The sequence below is a fragment of the Coregonus lavaretus genome (genome assembly GCF_964263955.1).
Source record: "Coregonus lavaretus genome assembly, chromosome: 26".
Lineage (NCBI taxonomy): Eukaryota > Metazoa > Chordata > Actinopteri > Salmoniformes > Salmonidae > Coregonus > Coregonus lavaretus.
Window position 1 is genome coordinate 4,797,585 of NC_140013.1, and position 23,537 is coordinate 4,821,121.

A 23,537-nucleotide genomic window follows, 5' to 3' on the forward strand; every position below is an offset into this window, starting at 1 on the left:
TGGGCATCTCCGGCGTGGCTCACTCATGGAGCGACCTGTCAGGTAGGACGCAATCCTACCAGGTGGCGTGGCGAGAATCTCTCTCCACACCACGTGCTCTCACCACTGGTGTCCCCCAGGGCTCAGTTCTAGGCCGTCTCCTATTCTCTCTATACACCAAGTCACTTGGCTCTGTCATATCCTCACATGGTCTCTCCTATCATTGCTACGCAGACGACACACAATTCATCTTCTCCTTTCCCCCTTCTGATAACCAAGTGGCGAATCGCATCTCTGCATGTCTGGCAGACATATCAGTGTGGATGTCGGATCACCACCTCAAGCTGAACCTCGGCAAGACGGAGCTGCTCTTCCTCCCGGGGAAGGACTGCCCGCTCCATGATCTTGCCATCACGGTTGACAACTCTGTTGTGTCCTCCTCCCAGAGTGCAAAGAACCTTGGCGTGACCCTGGACAACACCCTGTCGTTCTCTGCTAACATCAAAGCGGTGACCCGATCCTGTAGATTCATGCTCTACAACATTCGCAGAGTACGACCCTACCTTACACAGGGAGCGGCACAAATCCTAATCCAGGCACTTGTCATCTCCCGTCTGGATTACTGCAACTCGCTGTTGGCTGGGCTCCCTGCCTGTGCCATTAAACCCCTACAACTCATCCAGAACGCTGCAGCCCGTCTGGTGTTCAACATTCCCAAGTTCTCTCACGTCACCCCGCTCCTCCGCACACTCCACTGGCGTCCAGTTGAAGCTCGCATCTGCTACAAGACCATGGTGCTTGCCTACGGAGCTGTGAGGGGAACGGCACCTCACTACCTTCAGGCTCTGATCAGTCCCTACACCCAAACAAGGGCATTGCGTTCTTCCACCTCTGGCCTGCTGGTCCCCCTACCTCTGCGGAAGCACAGTTCCCGCTCAGCCCAGTCAAAACTATTCGCTGCTCTGGCACCCCAATGATGGAACAAGCTCCCTCACGACGCCAGGACAGCGGAGTCACTGACCACCTTCCGGAGACACTTGAAACCCTACCTCTTTAAGGAATACCTGGGATAGTATAAAAGTAATCCTTCTATCCCCCCCCTACAAAAAATAAATTATTATTATTATTATTATTAATATTAATAAAAAAACACAAAAATAAATTTTTTAAAACTATATATAAAACAAATGAAAATTAAAAACTAAACATTTTTTGTATTTTTTTTACATTTGAAAGAAATTACACACCATTTTTTTTTTACATATTGTAAAGTGGTTATCCCACTGGCTATAAGGTGAATGCACCAATTTGTAAGTCGCTCTGGATAAGTGTCTGCTAAATGACGTAAATGTAAATGTATTTTTGTGTAAAGGAAAATAAAAAAAGTTTTTGTAGGCATACATTTTCAAGTGTTGCTTAGACTGAGGCAGAGAATTCTAAGGAAGTCCAAAGGCAAAAGTGGTAAGCAGTAGGCCTATCTCTCCATAATATAATTCCACAGCACTCTCAGTTCTTGCAAGGCGAGCGCAGACAAAAAAACTCCTCAAATGCTCTCCTTTGCACAAAAAACTGTTTGTTGGGGGAAATCATAAACAGCTTTTATATTCTGTTATCCACACTGGGTGAGAGGTAAGGGGGGCAAAAACTAGCAGAAGCTGCTGGAAAACTGGCAATTTCTTCATCCTTGTGAGAATTGATTAACAGCGTCCATGTCATGATAACATGCAATATCCCAAGTCTCGCTCTCATAAACAGCATTTCATCACCAGGACTTGAAGAGATCCAAATGTCTGCGAGCCAAGCTCTGGGAGTAAACAAGAGCAAGGGGAGGCCTTTAATCATTCTACTCTAATCTTACCCAATGCAATGCTTGATTAGATCCATATCACTACACTAATGCTCCCCTCTCGCTTCATTATAAACAGAAGACATTTACGCCTCGATCACACAGACAGCGTCATTGCGCAAAATGGTACGCAGCCTCATCTGGATATGTGTGCAACAAAAGTTAAACCTTCACCTTCTGCTACCATTTCTGTCAAGCCGTCTACGCATACAGTTTGATGCATACGTTCAATATATCCAACTTATGCACCACACAGAACGCACTGCAACTGCAACGCAATGCTGCAAGGCAAACGCGTGTTCCTTTGGAAATGAATGTACTTCTGGTGTACCAAAACGCAAAGACGCTGTCGGTGTGATGGAGGCATTAGGCCTACTACCAGCCCCTACAAGGAGGTCAAGTAAGGTCGGGGGCATTCGTGAACTGAGGACCTACTGATCGCAAGATCACAAAGACGATATGAGTACCGAGAGAGATTTGAAATCTTGCAAAGTCAAGAATCCAGGACAGTGGGCTGTTACTAATACCATCTCCAAGCAGTAAACACTAAACACTAAACAGGGGCTGACGGATTTGCTTTGCAGTTACTAGCTATGTACAGAGTAGCCCCATAATGGACTAAAGGAGCCTAACGTTACTCCTTATATTCCAAGGACCTTACATGTTCTGTTTAAAGGCGAAATGGCTTCGGAAGCCAAAACAGCCAAATACTCCATCTAAACATGAATCGATTCTCAATTGCGGTACGGTCCTAGAAACATAGCTAAATCCCCCTACTTTCAAATCACATCAAAATAATTCCACAAATGCAAAAATGCACACATATAATGTACACTGTTTTAACCAATTTTAACAAAGTTGCAGCCGACAGTATTTTTCAGTGACAACACGTGATCGAGATGTAGTTGTCCCTGATTGCACTGACTTTGCTCACAGCTGCTTGTTTGAAGAAGTGTACTTACTGTGATCAAGATATGGTTTTCCCACTGGCTATCCTAAGTTGAATGCACCAATTTGTAAGTCGCTCTGGATAAGAGCGTCTGCTAAATGACTTAAATGTAAAATGTCTGTCTTCTGTTTACATACAGGTGCTTGGAGACGCATATAGCCAGCTAATTAGCACAGGAAGTCCACTGGGAGAGGCTATACAGAGACGCCTGGTGCCCAAAATGTATGACGTACAGTACCAGTCAAAAGGTTGGACACCTACTCATTCCAGGGTTTATCTTTATTTTAACTATTTTCTACATTGTAGAATAATAGTGAAGAAATCAAAACTATGAATAACACACATGGAATCATGTAGTAACCAAAAAAGTGTTAAACAAATCAAAATATATTTTATATTTGAGATTCTTCAAATAGCCACCCTTTGCGTTGATGACAGCTTTGCACACTCTTGGCATTCTCTCAACTAGCTTCATGAGGTAGTCACCTGGAATGTATTTCAATTAACAGGTGTGGCTTCTTTCCTTCTTAATGCGTTTGAGCCAATCAGTTGTGTTGTGACAAGGTAGGGGGGTATACAGAAGCTAGCCCTATTTGGTAAAATACCAAATCCATATTATAGCAAGAACAGCTCAAATAAGCAAAGAGAAACGACAGTCCATCATTACTTTCAAGAACTTTGAAAGTTTATTCAAGTGCAGTCGCAAAAACCATCAAGCGATATGATGAAAGTGACTCATGAGGACCGTGTGGGGGTGCTTTGCTGGTGACACGGTCTGTGATTTAATAAGAATTCAGGGCACACTTAATGAGCATGGCTACCAAAGCATTCTGCAGCGATACGCCATCCCATCTGGTTTGGGCTTAGTGGGACTATCATTTGTTTTTCAACAGGACAATGACCCAACACACCTCCAGGCTGTGTACGGGCTATTTTACCAAGATGGAGAGTGATGGGGTGCTGCATCAGATGACCTGGCCTCCACAATCCCCCGACCTCAACCCAACTGAGATGGTTTGGGATGAGTCGGGCGGCAGAGTGAAGGAACAGCAGCCAACAAGTGCTCAGCATATGTGGGAACTCCAAGACTGTTGAAGCTGGTTGAGAGAATGCCAAGTGTGCAAAGCTGTCAAAGGCAAAAGGTGGCTATTTGAACAATCTCAAATATAAAATATATTTTGATTTGTTTAACACTTTTGTTTACTACATGATTCCATGTGTTATTTCATAGTTTTGATGTCTTCACTATTATTCTACAATGTAAAAAATACTAAAAATAAAGAAAAACCCTAGAATGAGTAGGTGTGTCCAAACTTTTGACTGGCAGTGTATGTCATGCAGCAAGAGTTGAGTGGGGACAAACTGATTAGGTTCAGTCAGTTGCCCTAATGAGCCCTCACACCAGCTAGCTAATTTATTATTGTGACTTCAACAAGAATTTGAAACTTGTCTGCCAAAGTTGGGACTTGGGAGAGTGTTCAGAATCATTCCGTTTTTTATCGGAGTAATTGTTCGGTTATTTTTATTTAGACATTAATGCCGTAGTTGTACATTTTCGGGGAAAATCACTACAATAAAATGTGCTATAGCTGTCATCCTGGCCTGATATTAGTTACATTATCTAGCTACTTCCTTCTCCTTACTGCAGGACAGCAGTGCTCGGCATTAGTCGGCAAGTAGGAACTAAGGACACACTGTGCCCCGTGATGTTGTGTTGCCGGCTTGCAGCGCAAACTCTTCCATTGAGCAGTAGACTGAATCACGGGGACTACCAATATTACAAGTTATTTCTCGTGTAGGCTGCTATCCTACTCAAAATAATAAAATCAGTGATATGGAACAAATTGGCTACGTTAGCTACTGCCAGCAACATGCGATACAGCTGCCCGGTGAAGCAAAACTGTGGGAAGCGCCTCGATACAACCTCGTTACGTTAGCTAATTGGCATGTCAAGGCGACATCCAGATGGTGGCCAATACTACAAGTTGGGCTGCGACGATTATGGAATTTTGGGTAACGATTAGGCCTAATTGTCATGGTTATTATCATAATTGTCATTTTATTAGAAAAATGTGTTTAGCTTGTAATGCATCTTTGAAAATGTGCTATGACATACCTAATGAATACAACTAGGGATGTCCACGACTAAAGAAAATCTTGGTCGACCGAGAGTCGTCTGTTCTTTTGACCAATCGATTGGTTGACATTTTTAAACATGTCTTTTTCCATATATAGACACACCCTATGTTTGAATAAAATCAACTATATGTAGGCTACTGAGCTTGTCTGATGCTTTAAGCACTGCGGTTAAAAATGAAGACACAAATTACTAAAAAGGGAGCCAAAGATCAATATAGCCTAACCAGAAGAAAAAAACCTGTTCCCGACCAGACTCTCCTCCTCCCACTTTGCATATTCTGCCCCTTACGCTCATGAAGTTGCTGGTAATAGGCTACACCAGCAGTCACCAACCTTTTCCATTTGGAGTGCCAAGTTATCGTACCAATTTCATTTAAAATAAAGTCTTCATATCTCAAAATCAATGTCATGTGGTTAATCAAAATTCAATTTAAATTCAAATGATACAAATCTAAAAGTATGTTTATTACCATTGCCAATATTTAAAAATAGCCTACATGAAGTCAACAAATCAAAACATTGCAGCCCGCAGGTAGAAAACATCCTGATAAAAAGAAATATCCTATAAATCACATTGGCTATGCATGGCCTGTCTGCAAGGAACTTGAAACATTGTATCAACTATTAACTTGGTCTGGCCCAGAAACATGTTCTAGCAAACTTGCAACATTGTATAAAATATTCTGGGCCCTCAGGGTTTCCTGCACCAGTGAGCTCCGGACAGGGATAAGAAGTAATCAGGTAGGCCTATTTTATGACATTTCCACCGATCAGAGCATTACTTTTTCCCCCCTTTCATGCTGAGTGGTTATCGAAAGGGAGACAGCAGGAAAGATTTTGTTTACTTGCTGTTTGAGGCAAAGAAAAAATTACTTTGAGAAGCTCCACAGTGATAGTGTGTTAAGACAATCAGAAATAGTATCAGGCACATTTATAGGCCTACATTTGCACGCAGGCCAGGTGGCCTAGGCCTACTTCTATGCATAATCAAGTGCCTGTCCTTACTCAAGATGCATTCAATAACATTGTATAAAATATTCTGGGCCCTCAGGGTTTCCTGCACCAGTGAGCTCCGGACAGGGATAAGAAGTAATCAGGTAGGCCTATTTTATGACATTTCCACCGATCAGAGCATTACTTTTTCCCCCCTTTCATGCTGAGTGGTTATCGAAAGGGAGACAGCAGGAAAGATTTTGTTTACTTGCTGTTTGAGGCAAAGAAAAAATTACTTTGAGAAGCTCCACAGTGATAGTGTGTTAAGACAATCAGAAATAGTATCAGGGACATTTATAGGCCTACATTTGCACGCAGGCCAGGTGGCCTAGGCCTACTTCTATGCATAATCAAGTGCCTGTCCTTACTCAAGATTGTCAGGAGTGCTCCAAACAAATGACAATGAATAAATTGACAACTCGTAAATGGAATGAAATAAACCATAGGTTGTGCGCTCTGCAAACAACGTGTCCACTCCTACAATAACAATGGTAAGACTGTACTAATAATATATTGAATGCATTAACAGAAATTACTCTAACCAAACAAACATTTCAGATTAGAAATGATGGGATTTAACGGTAAATGTACTACTGGTGAGCTATCCCCGCGGCCTCCGCAATGGATTAGTCCACTCAGACAGGCGTGAATCAGACAGGTGTCTTGTGTGCCATAATATTTTACAATATATTTGCCACTACTCGACAAAAATAAAATCTCGGTCGACCGACAGCCTTCCGACCAAACAATTGACCAGTCAACTAAATGCGGTCCGGCCTAAATACAACACAGCTTTGCTGACACCCCTGTCTCCAAAACGAATGGTTTTGACCGCTTGGAACTTTTGGAAATGATTATTCTCCTCCAGACTGTACCATTCTACTTGTAAAATTAATAACTTTACCCTCTTCATTTAAAAATGAATAAGTTATATTGGGTAAACTACACTGCTCAAAAAAATAAAGGGAACACTTAAACAACACATCCTAGATCTGAATGAAATAAATACATCTTATTAAATACTTTTTTCTTTACATAGTTGAATGTGCTGACAACAAAATCACACAAAAATTATCAATGGAAATCAAATGTATCAACCCATGGAGGTCTGGATTTGGAGTCACCCTCAAAATTAAAGTGGAAAACCACACTACAGGCTGATCCAACTTTGATGTAATGTCCTTAAAACAAGTCAAAATGAGGCTCAGTAGTGTGTGTGGCCTCCACGTGCCTGTATGACCTCCCTACAACGCCTGGGCATGCTCCTGATGAGGTGGCGGATGGTCTCCTGAGGGATCTTCTCCCAGACCTGGACTAAAGCATCCGCCAACTCCTGGACAGTCTGTGGTGCAACGTGGCATTGGTGGATGGAGCGAGACATGATGTCCCAGATGTGCTCAATTGGATTCAGGTCTGGGGAACGGGCGGGCCAGTCCATAGCATCAATGCCTTCCTCTTGCAGGAACTGCTGACACACTCCAGCCACATGAGGTCTAGCATTGTCTTGCATTAGGAGGAACCCACGGCCAACCGCACCAGCATTTGGTCTCACAAGGGGTCTGAGGATCTCATCTCAGTACCTAATGGCAGTCAGGCTATCTCTGGTGAGCACATGGAGGGCTGTGCGGCCCCCCAAAGAAATGACTGACCCACCGCCAAACCGGCCATGCTGGAGGATGTTGCAGGCAGCAGAACGTTCTCCACGGCGTCTCCAGACTCTGTCACGTCTGTCACGTGCTCAGTGTGAACCTGCTTTCATCTGTGAAGAGCACAGGGCGCCAGTGGCGAATTTGCCAATCTTGGTGTTCTCTGGCAAATGCCAAACGTCCTGCACGGTGTTGGGCTGTAAGCACAACCCCCACCTGTGGACGTCGGCCCTCATACCACCCTCATGGAGTCTGTTTCTGACTGTTTGAGCAGACACATGCACATTTGTGGCCTGCTGGAGGTCATTTTGCAGGGCTCTGGCAGTGCTCCTCCTGCTCCTCCTTGCACAAAGGCGGAGGTAGCGGTCCTGCTGCTGGGTTGTTGCCCTCCTACGGCCTCCTCCACGTCTCCTGATGTACTGGCCTGTCTCCTGGTAGCGCCTCCATGCTCTGGACACTACGCTGACAGACACAGCAAACCTTCTTGCCACAGCTCGCATTGATGTGCCATCCTGGATGAGCTGCACTACCTGAGCCTCTTGTGTGGGTTGTAGACTCCGTCTCATGCTACCACTAGAGTGAAAGCACCGCCAGCATTCAAAAGTGACCAAAACATCAGCCAGGAAGCATAGGAACTGAGAAGTGGTCTGTGGTCACCACCTGCAGAACCACTTCTTTATTGGGGGTGTCTTGCTAATTGCCTATAATTTCCACCTGTTGTCTCAAACCATTTGCACAACAGCATGTGAAATGTATTGTCAATCAGTGTTGCTTCCTAAGTGGACAGTTTGATTTCACAGAAGTGTGATTGACTTGGAGTTACATTGTGTTGTTTAAGTGTTCCCTTTATTTTTTTGAGCAGGGTATATCTACTAAATATAACGTTGAATCCCCCCCTCTTCAGAAAAGAGTAGTAAGATGATTATGACACAAAAAAAAAAATGTTTAGTTCACGGTTATTGTCCATAATTGTCGGTTTTACAATTCTACGATAATTGTGCCAGCCCTACAAACAAGTTATTTCTCCCTCCCCCATCGAAACAAACATCACTTTCTTTTACACGTTTTAACTAGCACCATGCTTCTCTTTTTGCCAGCAAGCCAGCATAAACTAACTAGCTGGGAAGGGCTCATCAGGAGGATTGACTGAACCGAATCCATTCATCTCCACTCGACTCTCAACTGCACAACATACATCATCAATTTGGGCACCAGGCGGGTCCATTTAGCCTCTCAATAATCTTCCGGCTGTTTCCGTAAACAAGCGATGTAACATGTAAATATGGCTGTGTAGGAACCCTAACCCTATAAAAAGGTGTAGCAATAGGCTCTATGCACGCATCACTTCCGCATTGGCCTAAGGATGCTTGGGCATTTCCGGTTACCGGAAGAAAACTGACAGTGGCAGTAGACCGTTATGATGGCAGAGATGAAGTTTACAAGGTGTTTGCTGGAGTTGCCTAAAGTATCTGTTAATGATATACGGAGGGTCGTCCGGACAACCAGTACGACACCACGTAGCAAACTGGATAAAGGCTTCAAATTTTACGTTTCTTCTTTTCTTTGCAACTTTGAAGGTAATATGCTAACGCTAGCTAGCCTGAGCTAGAAGCCTTGCTTTTGTGTATATATCTCTCACTTCATGTGTTTGTACTTTTATAAAAGTATCAGGTAAAAACAGGGCTACAAATGAGATCTCTGTGAGAGCCCACTGCTACCGCTCAATGAAGAAACTAAAGCCACCACACCAGCTGAGAGTAGGACTAGATTAAGTGACACGTTCAAAGTTCTGTTGAACTTGTTCAAGGTTCCGTTCAACACATGTTTTACTCGTTTAACGTTACCACAGCTTTGATTGCCATTGCTAAGAGAACACTTTAGAACTTTAGTGGTTTTCACGATAGCTGAACAGTGGTAGCCTAATACAGACCAGGGTAGCTGAGTGGGAATTGCCATGCTTTGTTGTTGGGTCTGTTGTAAACAAATTGGAGTTTGGTTTGAAATGTAAACAATAATGAGATTACTACTTTTTCCTGACTTGATGACTGCAATGACAGTAACATATTCCACTCAGCTATTCTTCAAACTGCTGATGTTCTACTCAAAAAACTGTCCTGTCATCTTTACTTCTTTCTTTATAAACATATGGCCCAACCTCCTTGCTTTTGAACTTGATGTTTCTACTTTCCGAGAGGAATTAGGAGCAAAACCTTCACTTTACTGTTGTTATTGGTACTAGGCTACAATGTTGCACCACTCACCTACTGCTCTGCCAATACTGTTTGAAGGTAGGTAAATGGCACAAGACAATAGGTAAGTGGTGGGAGATAGTATAGCCAAGTGGTGCAAGACAGTAGGAAAGTGATGCAGAAAGCACAAAAGTGACATGAGACAGTAGATAAGTTGCTTACACCAGTAAAAAGTAGAAAGAACAAGTTTTGCTCCTACTCCTGCTGCTGTAGACCCTCGTCTTTCAAAACCCATTAAATTATGCTTCTGTGTATTTCAGATGACATTGCGTGATTCACAGCCAGTTGTACTTGTTAAAAGCTACTGTTCCTGTGTGGCTGGGTGTGAGATATGCAATCATTTGGTTGCATTACTATATCAGACTGCCCATTACTCTGAATGTGGCATGTCTGTCGTCCCTCCTGTACTTTCGTGCACTGAAACAGAGCAGAAGTGGCATAAACCACAAACAATGGTTTGTATCATTTCAATACCAGACAGTTGTGTCACATTCATACTAGCATCTCTCCTTATACCATCTCATAAATAAATAGGGAGTGAAGCCAGGACCTGTGGATGCCATGGTTGTAGTGAAGCCCAAACCAGATGCTACTCCGGCAAGCTGAATTAGGTATGCAGAGTCCAATTAAATAGGCAGACTACAATGTGTTGCGAAATAAATGTTATTAAATCGCTGTTAGATGTCTAGAAGATGGCTGGAAGAGCTGTCATCCCGTTTTTGAAAGGACACTTTCGTACGTTTACAGGTCATCGTGTTATAAGTCAAGACAAAGTATTACAAGTAAAAACATTAACATAAACATTAAGATAAACAACAACAACGACGAAAATTAACCGTTTCGGATGTTTTTGACGACAAGCATTCAATGCTAGCATACGGTAGCACAGCATTCTACGATAACCGGAAGTTTACATCCATCCTGAGATTTAACCGGAAATACGTCATGCTCGCCTGTGTATATCGCCTATTTAACCTTTTCTTTTTTGAAAATAATTTATTCCTGATATAAAAGATAAGTTACTCATGTTTCCAAAACCGTACCGCAAGTGATGCGTGTTAAAGTTTAGCGCAAGCGTCGAAAAAATGAAAAAAATACTCCCCCCTTCAGAAGACACTATCGTCAATAGGCGCTAAAGCAGTTAGCGTCTTAGCTCTCGAAAACTCTAGGAGGCATTCTGTCTTCTCCGTACAGTTCAGACATTCGCGTCGCCCACGACTGGCTCATGTGAACTACAATCCCGACGCTGTGTTTTAACATTTACAAACGTCAATAATCATTGCTTGCAATACATCTTTCGAAACTTATGGCCCTTATCTTTAATCAGCGAGAAAGAATCCTTCAAATAAAAAAGATACACTTACTGAAGCAGTTTTGCACAGATCCATACAGCTATGAGTGCCTCGATCCGACGAAACGTCACTTCTGCTACACGTCCCGAATTACGCTTGCACACAGGTGTTCGGAGTACGCTAGATACAGTAGCTAATTAGCACAGGCGGTCGCCTCGTCTTCCGTAAACACGCGCTGTAACATGGAGATACGGCCGTGTGAGAACACTAACCCTAACAAGGTGTGTATCAATTTAACCTTTTGTTTTTTTTAGAAAATTATTTATCGCTGATATGAAAGATAAGGTCCTTACACTTGTTAATGTTCAGATTGAGTGTCAGCGCTCTTAACAAAACTCCCCCGTACAGAAGACGCCTTCGTCCAATTACTTATGTGTAATGTAATGGAAATGAGAGTCATGATTAAGGGCTATTAGCGTCTGTGAATAGGGTATGTACACAACAGCTCCACAGTGATTGTCCCAAGAAGAGGCAATAAAATCACATTATTATTATTGGGTTATGTAACCAATGCATTAACCCATGCTGCATGCCCTAGATATTTACATGGTTGTTAACACCATGGTTGTTTACACCAGTCTATGCAGGATTTCCCAAACTCGGTCCTGGGGTCCCACCGGGTGCATGTTTTGATTTTTACCCTAACACTACACAGCTGATTCAAATAATCAAAGTTTGATGATGTTGGTTATTTGAATCAGCTGTGTAGTGCTAGTAGAGCAAAAACCAAAACGTGGGGGCAGGACTGTGGGGTGGCATGTTGACCACATTATACAAACTGCACACAATTGTTAGACAGAGTAATGAAGCAACGTATTGATCCATGGTCAAAGAAAGGCAGTGTATTGCACAACATTGAGGTCACAAAGTGATTGGATAATGATGTGACTCTCTTGGCATGAACACACATGAATGAATCTGCTTCACGGTTAGACTAACGTTAACTACATTTAAAACTGGGTGACACCCAACTTTAATAACCATAGTCAGACAGTTTTGATTATGAAGTTACATAAGTTGTTACTAGTCTATAACTTTCTTCATGTAAGAGTCAAAAGTTTAGCAAAAAAAGAGACTACTGTGTTTGCAACATAGCAAACTAGGTAGGTGTGAAATGGTCTAAACATGTCAATGTCAAATGTGAACAGAATGAGTTAACTACATAATAAATGTGCAAATATAACTTTAGATAACTAGCTGACTTACAACTGCAATACAGGTGGCAAGTAACTAGCTTGTTAGTTAAAAGACAAGGTTATTTCCCTTTGCAAGAGAATCACACGCTTAGCTCACTCACCGTTACCTAGCATGCTAGCCAGGCAGCTAGCTGTTTTCTCAGCACTCACCTCGGTCTTGGTAATGCGATGTCTAGCCAGCTTCACAACGGCGAAATTACCCTTTCCTAGAGTACGTTCGATATCGTAGAAGCCCACTCGGACAGGACCCCGAACCATCGGTTTTTGGTGATTGTCAGCCATGACCATGCTGTATTAAATGGGGTTTGGGGTTAGGACGTAGGGGCTCGCGACTTGAGCCTAGAGATGACGAGTAAGGGAAAACAAACCGCCCGCTAAAATGTGTCTATTAAAAATAGACAAAGTACAATTCTTGGTCACCCAGCCAGTTTGAACGTTAACGACCCTTCAGACCAACGAGACGACAGAGGACATTTACGACTGCCACGGGCTGTCACGCCACGTTCTCCAATACAATAGAGCTATAATATTTCAGCAAGCCACCTCTATTAGCTAAAGTACACGAGTTGACTTGCAGGAGGCATCATATTCTCTCCTTGACGTACATTGACGTCAGAGCCATGGGGGTATTTGTACAGGGGCGGGCCTCTGAAGCGGTTTCACGCTTCAGTGCCAATTCGTTTCCAAGGCAACCGGATCCACCTCTTACGTCAACCGGTAACATTGCTATTCTGAAATCTCTTTGCTCGCCGCCCAGAGTGGATAGTTGACTTTGAAGTTTGGCCTGCAGGGGCACAGAAAAAGCTTTTGTTACTCTGAGTCAAATGCATGGATTGGACTGGTGAATTATTTATGTACATTTATACTAGCAAATTACTAAATACATGCATGTTGTTTTGATATGTAAAGGTGTGTGTGCAGCTGGGCTCTGACTATGGAACATATGCATGTCTATGCACAAGGCAAATGATGCATGCAAGTGATGCAACCACTAATACATTTTATTATACTTTTTGTTGGTTGCAATTGCCCTTTAAGCCTGTGGTAAAATAATCATACATTTTGAGAACATACATTTTGAGAACACAGTGTGAGATGCTTGCCAGGTTTCCCAGCTATGCACAAAACGGCAAACATTAATTTGGATTATAATGGATGGTGTGTGTTCTGCAATTCAGGTTTGTCACTGAACAAAAATATAAACACAACATGTAAAGTGTTGGTCCCATGTTTCATGAGCTGAAATAAAAGATCCCAGAAATGTTCCATACGCACAAAAGCGTATTTCTCGCAAATTTTGTGCACAAATTTGTTTACATCCCTGTTAGTGAGCATTTCTCCTTTGCCAAGATAATCCATCCACCTGACAGGAGTGGCATATCAAGAAGCTGATTAAACAGCATGAACATTACACAGGTGCAGCTTGTGCTGGGGACAATAAAAAGCCACTCTATAATGTGCAGTTTTGTCACACAACACAATGCCACAGATGTCTCAAGTTTTGTGGGAGTGTGCAATTGGCATGCTGACCGCAGGAATGTCCACCAGAGCTGTTGCCAGAGAATTGAATGTTAATTTCTCTACCATAAGCCGCCTCCATTGTCATTTTAGAGAATTTGGCAGTACTTCCAACCGGCCTCACAACCGCAGACCATGTGTAACCACCCCAGCCCAGGGCCTCCGCATCCTGCTTCTTCACCTGTGGGATCGTCTGAGACCAACCACGCGGACAGCTGATGAAACTGAGGAGTATTTCTGTCTGTAATAAAGCCCTTTTGTGGGAAAAACTAATTCTGATTGGCTGGGCCTATGCCCTCCCAGGCCCATCCATGGCTGCGCTCCTACACACTCATGTGAAATCCATAGATTTGGGCCTAGTGAATTTATTTCAATTGACTGATTTCCTTATACTGTATGAACTGTAACTCAGTAAAATCGTTGAAATTGTTGCATGTAGCGTTTATATTTTTGTTCAGTATATTTTTGTTCAGTATACAGGTTATAATGGCAAATCAATTGGTTTGAGAATAATACAATAATATGACAGAATATTAGCACATTATTATCCTTTTTTTAAACATACCCATTGCACATCTAGCGATCAACATAGCATTTTAGTGAAGCTGCTGGAGTTCGAGACCAATGGAAAGACAGTTAAAATATGACATGAAACAACACCATCTGCTGGTCAAACAAACAATATGGAAGCCATAAGTAAGTACTGTTTGCAATAGTACAGTAAAGTAAGCTATATCTTACCAAAGGTTTTACGACTTATAGAAATTGTCAATTTTTCTGTCTTCTTGTACACAAAAATACAATAAAGGTACATTATTATTTAAAAATAAAATAAAAACACATTTATTTGTAGCCAGAGCGGTGCGCAATATTTGAAATATTACCCATATAGGCCTACAGGTCCAGCAAGTACATGTTTTGTTAATTAACCTATCGTGACAGACTTACATGGGAAATTGTTGAGCGCAGCACCCCAAAAGCATGTGCTGTCACTGCTAGATTTCCTGGATGTGCGAGTTCCAGATGTGCTTTTGGCATTTCCTGTCCGACATCCTCCAAGAACACTCAGCTTTAGCTCGTTAGACTACTTTTTCACAACACTCTAGTCAGGCCCACTTGAATCTACCATGTACGCAAAATATGTATTTTCTTGATTTTCTTCACAACATTGTGATACATACAAGTTTATAAGACGAAGACACAGGAATAGGCAAATAAACAAATGCTACACTCTGTTATCCAACCAGGACTTTGGTGTAGTCATGAAAAGGCACATTAAAGACTATATCCAGCCAGCTCAAACTGGTGTCATAACAGTGGAGGCTTTGGTAAACATCATTGGGAGGATCATCTCTCACAGGCGGGCGAGACCATTGCTCAGAGGTATCGTGGGGTCAGACTTCTGTCATCCGAGTTTCCGAAGATATTGTCCTGTTCCCTGACATCAGCTTCCACACAGGAAGCCTCAAATGGGGGTGACACCATGGGCTTTTTTGTACGGTTAGTGGGCGTACCCTAAAGCAAACACTTTTGAATACTACACAGGATCTGTCCATCCTGTCTCGCATCACATGATGCCATACAACCCACCAGCAGGATATATGAAAGATGAATGGAGACAACAACAGTCAGATGCCCAGATGGCCCAGTGGACATGTGGTAAAGAGAGAGGCACTGCAGGACTGCAACATTACTCATATATCTCATTCTCCACCCATCCAGTCTCGTTGAGATAGTGCCGACCCTGGTCCTGGCAGGCCTCATAGATGTCATTGGTCACAAAGCCACTCTCTGTCACTGTCTCCTTGTTTGAAACATTCTCGTAATCATCACACTGGGAATCAAAAGAGGAGGCACAGAAGGACATCTTCTTGATTGTTTCAGGTGCCATGCTCTCCAGATCGGCTGGTTGAAGCTTGGTGATGTCCTGGTAGGCATAGGGTCCTTGGATGTTGCAGGCCGCAGTGGACATTGTACCCCATTGCTCTTGCTTAGGGTAGCTGTCTGTCTGAGACTTTCTCCTGCATAAAGACAGTTACACTATCAGTTACAGAGGCATGTAGTGAGCCACAAACACCTCCAGCATTGCCTACTTCAAATACGGCATTGAAACCCACCTCAAAACAAAATATCTCTTAAGGCTATCTTATGCTCTGTGATGTCTGATGTTGATTATTTTTCGTAAGCCCTCTTGCGAGCTTCCTCTGTTTTGCCCCTCTTTTCTCTGTCATTTTTTAACTTATAGATTTTTTACATACTTTTAAATAATGTTAGGTGACCTTGAAAGGTGCCAATCGTACACAATGTATTATTACCTGTTATTATTTAATGAAGCGAACAATTATTACCTTTTGGCAGCCAGTTTATAGCAGAAGACTCCTGTAGCCACAAGCAGCAGCAGTAGAATAGGGACAGTAGCAAATAGAATGTAGGAGACATACAGGGCGTTATCTGAAAGATAACAACAGAGGTAAGACAATGGCATTATAACCTGGTCCCAGATCTGTTTGTGCTATCATGTCAACTCCTTGTCACTCATTGTCAATGAAAAGGAGCTGACATGATAGCACAAACAGATCTGGGACCAGGCTAATGGCAGTAAGTTGGCACCTCACTATGAATACCTTTTGGAGAATAAAAAAAGAAAAAAGAAATGAGATTATTTATTGCATTTGTGACACAATGCACAATATTTCATAAGCTAGGATCAAACTCGATAGACATGAAGAGTGCAGATTTTTTACCTGATGATTCAGATAGTCCAATTTTTGTCTTCTCATCACTCACTGTAGCTGATGGTAGGTTTGGCATGAGAGATATAATTGGGGCAACTGGAAAATAGATAATGAACAAAACTTTTAAATAGACAGACACTGTAAGTTCGATTGATATCCAAAAATGTAATATTGACCAAATAAATATGCAGACCAAAAATAAGCAACATTTGTCTTCATCAAAGATGAAGGATTGAGCATGTGTGATGCAGCAATGTGTAGAGGAGTACAGTATGACTAATATGCAAATTAGCAGCCTACTATAAATAAACTCCCTAGGAATAAACTCAATCAGAGCAACAATTTCAAGCAGTGTCAATGGTAATCTGTAACTGTACTATAGCCTACTGTATTTGTCATGCATAGCCTCTATTATCTGTGTCACGCCCTGGCTCTGGGGACTCTAGTATGTTGAGCCAGGGTGTGAGTTTTCATTTGTTTTTGTTCTAGTTTTGTATTTCTATGTTGGCCGGTGTGGTTCTCAATCAGAGGCAACGTGTATCAGCTGTTGCTTGTTGTCTCTGATTGGGAACCATACTTAAGCAGCCAGTTTTCCCACAGTGTTTGTGGGATCTTGTTCCAGTGTGGTTTGTGTTAGACCGAGGATGTCACGTTATCGTTTGTTGTTTTGTTCGTGTTATCATCATCATTATTTAATAAATATGTTCGCATTCCACGCTGCGCCTTGGTCCTCTGTTCCCGACGATTGTGACAGAAGATCCCACCAACACTGGACCAAGCAGCGTGTCCAGGAGCCAGTGCCAGAGGTATCGCTAAAGGACATCAACCTCGGCTGGGCCTGGCCCACGGGGAGGAGAGACCCCCAGAATTTTTTTAGGGGGGGGGCTCACGCCGTGGACGACGGGGCAGCAGGAGGCCGCGATAGAGCGGTCCAGCGGGTTTGCAGAGGAGGCCGCCAGGTTAAGGGGGCCACTGGTCACAGAGGAGAGGGAAAGTGTAGAGGCACGGCGAGAGGTACTGGGGTGTGTTACCAGTCCGGTCCGGCCCGTTCCTGATCCCTGCGTAGGGCCAGTGGTGTGTGTCCCCAGTACGGTCCGGCCTGTTCCTGTTCCTCGCATCGAGCCTGTGGTGCGTGTCGTCAGCCCGGCCCGGCCTGTTCCTGCTCCACGCACCAAGCCTATGGTGCGCATCGTCAGCCCGGCCCGGCCTGTTCCTGCTCCACGCACCAAGCCTATGGTGCGCATCGTCAGCCCGGTTCGGCCTGTTCCTGCTCCCCACACCAAGCCAGTGGTGTGCGTCGTCAGTCCGGCACAGCCCGTGCCTGTTCCACCGGTGCCTGGTCCGGCACCGGTCAGCTGCTCCACGCCGGAGCTAGAGCAATCCGCTCCACCGGTGTTCAGTCCAGCTCCGGCCAGCAGGGTCAGACCGGACCAGGGGTACTTTGGGGGGTTGGAGTGGGAATCATGTCCGGAGCCGGATCCGCCGCCAAGGCGGAGTGCCCACCCGGTCCCTCCCCTGTGGTGTTTGGTTGGCGCGGCCGGAGTCCGCGCCTTTGGGGGGGGGGGTACTGTCACGCCCTGGCTCTGGGGACTCTAGTATGTTGAGCCAGGGTGTGAGTTTTCATTTATTCTAGTTTTGTATTTCTATGTTGGCCAGTGTGGTTCTCAATCAGAGGCAACGTGTATCAGCTGTTGCTTGTTGTCTCTGATTGGGAACCATACTTAAGCAGCCAGTTTTCCCACAGTGTTTGTGGGATCTTGTTCCAGTGTGGTTTGTGTTAGACCGAGGACGTCACGTTATCGATTGTTGTTTTGATCGTGTTATCATTATTTAATAAATATGTTTGCATTCCACGCTGCGCCTTGGTCCTCTGTTCCCGACGATCGTGACAATCTGAGAAGAGGATTGATTCAATGACACTGATAACGTTTTTATATTCTATTCTATTCTCTCCTATTATACACTGCTCAAAAAAATAAAGGGAACACTTAAACAACACATCCTAGATCTGAATGAATGAAATAAAATTATTAAATATTTTTTTCTTTACAGGCTGATCCAACTTTGATGTAATGTCCTTAAAACAAGTCAAAATGAGGCTCAGTAGTGTGTATGGCCTCCACGTGCTTGTATGACCTCCCTACAACGCCTGGGCATGCTCCTGATGAGGTGGCGGATGGTATCCTGAGGGATCTCCTCCCAGACCTGGACTAAAGCATCCGCCAACTCCTGGACAGTCTGTGGTGCAACGTGGCGTTGGTGGATGGAGCGAGACATGATGTCCCAGATGTGCTCAATTGGATTAAGGTCTGGGGAACGGGCGGGCCAGTCCATAGCATCAATGCCTTCCTCTTGCAGGAACTGCTGACACACTCCAGCCACATGAGGTCTAGCATTGTCTTGCATTAGGAGGAACCCAGGGCCAACCGCACCAGCATATGGTCTCACAAGGGGTCTGAGGATCTCATCTCGGTACCTAATGGCAGTCAGGCTACCTCTGGCGAGCACATGGAGGGCTGTGCGGCCCCCCAAAAAAATGCCACCCCACACCATGACTGACCCACGCCAAACCGGTCATGCTGGAGGATGTTGCAGGCAGCAGAACGTTCTCCACGGCGTCTCCAGACTCTGTCACGTCTGTCACATGTGCTCAGTGTGAACCAGCTTTAATCTGTGAAGAGCACAGGGCGCCAGTGGCGAATTTGCCAATCTTGGTGTTCTCTGGCAAATGCCAAACGTCCTGCACGGTGTTGGGCTGTAAGCACAACCCCCACCTGTGGACGTCGGGCCCTCATACCACCCTCATGGAGTCTGTTTCTGACCGTTTGAGCAGACACATGCACATTTGTGGCCTGCTGGAGGTCATTTTGCAGGGCTCTGGCAGTGCTCCTCCTGCTCCTCCTTGCACAAAGGCAGAGGTAGCGGTCCTGCTGCTGGGTTGTTGCCCTCCTACGGCCTCCTCCACGTCTCCTGATGTACTGGCCTGTCTCCTGGTAGCGCCTCCATGCTCTGGACACTACGCTGACAGACACAGCAAACCTTCTTGCTACAGCTCGCATTGATGTGCCATCCTGGATGAGCTGCACTACCTGAGCCACTTGTGTGGGTTGTAGACTCCGTCTCATGCTACCACTAGAGTGAAAGCACCGCCAGCATTCAAAAGTGACCAAAACATCAGCCAGGAAGCATAGGAACTGAGAAGTGGTCTGTGGTCACCACCTGCAGAACCACTTCTTTATTGGGGGTGTCTTGCTAATTGCCTATAATTTCCATCTGTTGTCTATTCCATTTGCACAACAGCATGTGAAATTTATTGTCAATCAGTGTTGCTTCCTAAGTGGACAGTTTGATTTCACAGAAGTGTGACTGACTTGGAGTTACATTGTGTTGTTTAAGTGTTCCCTTTATTTTTTTGAGCAGTGTATTATATTGTGATTCATAAATCTTGACCACTAGATGTCATCCTATACATAGACACTTCGGAGATTGAGAATGGTGATGTCATTACAATGTTCAAGCTGTTGATCTCAGTATCAACAAATCACTCATCTCAAGGATTCACATATTTGACCTTAAAAAATCTAAATGTTAGTTGCAGTGGTGGGTTTACCTGTGTATATTGAATTCCACACCACAGTAAACATGGGTAACTTTTCTGTAAGAGAGAGAAAGTGACAATCATCAGCTGCAAATGAATATGGACTATATTGACTGTGAAGGATATTTTCTATGGTTCCTTGTTGATAAGCTGGTATTCAATAAAAATCATACCATACAATATTATCTCCTTCAGCGGAGATAAACTACAGGATTGAGATAGGATAAATGTAATGTAACACCGTCGTATTCATTAGTGCACACTTTTGCAATCCATAACAAAAAGTTTCGTCAACGAAAACGAGAGATTCTTATTGGACAAATTCAGGTAGTCCCTCCCTGTTTCGGTCCCTTTCCTTCCATTTGCTGTCCTTTGAATACAACCCTTTGAATCTGTTCATGTCTAAATATGGACACTATCAAGGACACCGGGGCTATGTTCAGCAGGGCACAATGTTGTGGAACGTTCAGATAGAAAAACATGATGTAGAACAAACATAACTCTCTGACATGTAGAATCATGTCAGCTCTATTCATGACATTTCTATCTGCAATGTTCCACAACGTTTGGCTACTCAGAACGTGTCCAGGGTACAGTTCACCTTCGGAGTACTTGCAGACGAAATTGTTCTTGGTGTTGCAGTTGTCATCGTTCCACTGGAACATGAAGCGCCCCCCTTCGTCAGGGGGGGCAGAAGGCTGGTGATACAGCACCACACACATCTCGTTGCCACATGATGGCTCGTCCCAATGCCAGTTTCTGCAACAAGCATTTTTCCATAGGTCAACAACCTTATCAGAGATCCTCTGATAGTCAACAGCATGCCTCTGAAAATGCACTCTCATCCTACTGATACCCAGTGTTGGGGAGTAGTGAACTACATGTAGTTCAACTGGTAATTTAACTACATTTTGCAGTAGCTTGGTGGTAGTTGAACTAAATTCAAATGAAGTTAGTGTTTTCAGTAGTTAATGACTTTTTTGCCATGTAGCGATGTAGCTAGCTACTGGAACTACGTAATCATTTCCTTTCTTTTTCGGCATCAGGCCTGCGTAATTCTCACTTGGAACATTTTATTTTGTGATTAATAGGTTAAATGACACATTCTGTTAACATCTGAATACAGTGATCTGTTCTTGCAATTTGTCGTCTATGACATTTCAGATTTACATATGATAATTTTTCACAAAGTAGTTTGGATGAAGTGAACTACCTTTTCAAAGTAACTTTAGTTAAGTCAACTATATTTTTTAAGGGTAGCTTTAGTGTAGCTTAACTTCATTCAGTGTGAAGTAATTGGTAGCTTGGTAAACTATATTTTCATATTAGCTTCCCCAACACTGCCAATACCACAACATTCAAAGTAAAACACAAGAACACCTGAATCTGGCCTTGCTGCCATCCAGCCAGTAGTACTGCGAAGGGCAGCCCATAGTAGTCACCCGGTGGCGTGGGCTTCTGTGCAGCCCGATCCAGAAGTCCCCATCAGTGGCCTGCAACTGCTGGATGAACCTCTCGACCAGGCGCTGCTCATTGTCAGTGTCGATACTGAGGAGCTCTCCCCCATCTGTCCTGCAGGCCTGCCTGGCATCATCGAAGGTCACCCTCCGCTGTGGGTCCTGGAAGTAGTTGATCCTGTAGCAGGGTCGCTCTGTGCCACGCCGGCAGATCCTCTGGCCTACAGTGCATCGCATTGGAAAACAAGAAATTGCAAATCAAGAATGCAAATCAAATTGCAAATTCAATTGCAAAATTGCTAATCTAAACATGGGTAATAAATAATGTCAAATCAGAATGGTAATTAAGTGGAATAACATTGCAAGTTGTTATGTAAGCTGTGAGGACATATGGCACACATATTAGCCTACATGAATGACATGATAATAGGCCTATGTGCAAGATCTCTTGATTTTATATAGGCCTATTGCCATAAGCTTAAGAAATGTTTTATTGTTTTTCGTAAGTGATTGCATGTAACATTATGAATAGGCTCTATGTTATTATTTATTTATTATTACAGGCTTATTTTCTTTATTATTGGGGCCTTTATTAATAATGTTGCAAACCACAGTGAATAAGCTTTAAAGTAATATGGCCCACCTTGATTTTGCACCTTGATTTTTGCACCACATTTGGGCTATTACATACCACCTTGGTCTTCTAAATCTGTAACCTACTTCTGAGCACAATGGCCCATCTCAAAACGAATCATAGGTTCCCGACACACAAACCAAAACAAAAAGCCTGCTCTGGGCAATGTATAGACCTATTGAAGATAATTATTGCAGTGACTGTTTTTGCCATCTAGCTTACAAAAGCACTCGACTTTGGGTGACATTTGAAGTTTCTATTTTAAAATGTTAACGTTCCAAAATCTTTCTTCTTTCGTTGGGCACTACATAATACGATTTTTTTTCGCACAATCAACAGACCGCAATATTGCCATGCATTAGATAAACTTTGGTTAATCATACCGTTACCTTTTGACAACGTGCTTTGACAAGTTTGACATTCTTTCCCTGTAAACACTCACCATTGAGTTCAAATTGGGTGAATCCTGGGTGGCAGCAAACGGCGAGAACCGTCCAGAGCAGTTTAATAAAATCCATTTCTTCATCTTCACTAAAGCGTTCGCGTAAATTCGAGCAAATCCGTGGCCGCCCGTCAAAGCCTGAGAGAGGGTATGGTCCAATCAGAATTAGGTCGAAGTGTTTTTGCAGGATCCGGTAAAGCGTTTTTTAAACCCATTTTACTGCGAATGGCTCAGGATTTTGAGTAAGTCCATCGAAGATAAAAGTTTAAAGGAGGAATGCTTGTCGTATCTTGCTATGTTTTTTTGCACTCATATAAAGGCATAATGAAATTAGGCTTCTCCATGCTGCACTTACACAATAATCAAAGTCACATTTATTTGATAAGAATGGAAAAGAGACTAATGGAATGAATAGACGTATTTGTGTGGTATGCTATACTGAGCAAGAGAAATGTACATGGGATTGTACAACTGTATAGCAAATGTTTTCTATTTCACACACATACACACGCGCGCACACACACACACACACACACACACACACACACACACACACACACACACACACACACACACACACACACACACACATTACTTTAATGGAATATCTGACAACCAGGGTGGGAAATAAGAAATAAAACATTTGAGAGAAAAATGTGTAGTTAATTATGTAAAGGTCAAGCATTAGTCTGAGGAGAATATTGTGTTCTTTCACTTGAGGAAATTAGGAAATTCTAAGTACTGCTAATTTAGCCAGTACTTTGCAATCATTTTTCTTTGTAGATTGCCCAGCAAAGATCCATT

General features: G+C 43.3%; 2 protein-coding genes across 2 annotated transcripts in view; both read right to left on the reverse strand.

Moving 5' to 3' along the window:
• Positions 1–12,907, reverse strand: part of LOC311101878 (serine/threonine-protein kinase SIK2-like) — a 67,668-nt gene extending 54,761 nt beyond the window's left edge. The window contains exon 1 of the mRNA XM_084143111.1: positions 12,500–12,907. Coding sequence (XP_083999237.1) covers positions 12,500–12,637 — 138 coding nt within the window. The 5' untranslated portion in view covers positions 12,638–12,907. The remainder of the gene's footprint in view (positions 1–12,499) is intronic.
• Positions 12,908–14,289: 1,382 nt separating this feature from the next.
• On the reverse strand, positions 14,290–22,868 carry LOC311101427 (layilin-like). The gene is made up of 7 exons (XM_084142572.1): positions 22,734–22,868; positions 21,581–21,878; positions 20,802–20,959; positions 20,213–20,257; positions 16,612–16,698; positions 16,216–16,318; positions 14,290–15,888 (listed from the first exon to the last, which is right to left on the reverse strand). The coding sequence occupies exons 1-7, from the start codon at positions 22,807–22,809 to the stop codon at positions 15,558–15,560; spliced, it is 1,098 nt and encodes a 365-aa protein (XP_083998698.1). The 5' UTR covers positions 22,810–22,868; the 3' UTR covers positions 14,290–15,557.
• Positions 22,869–23,537: the final 669 nt, after the last annotated feature.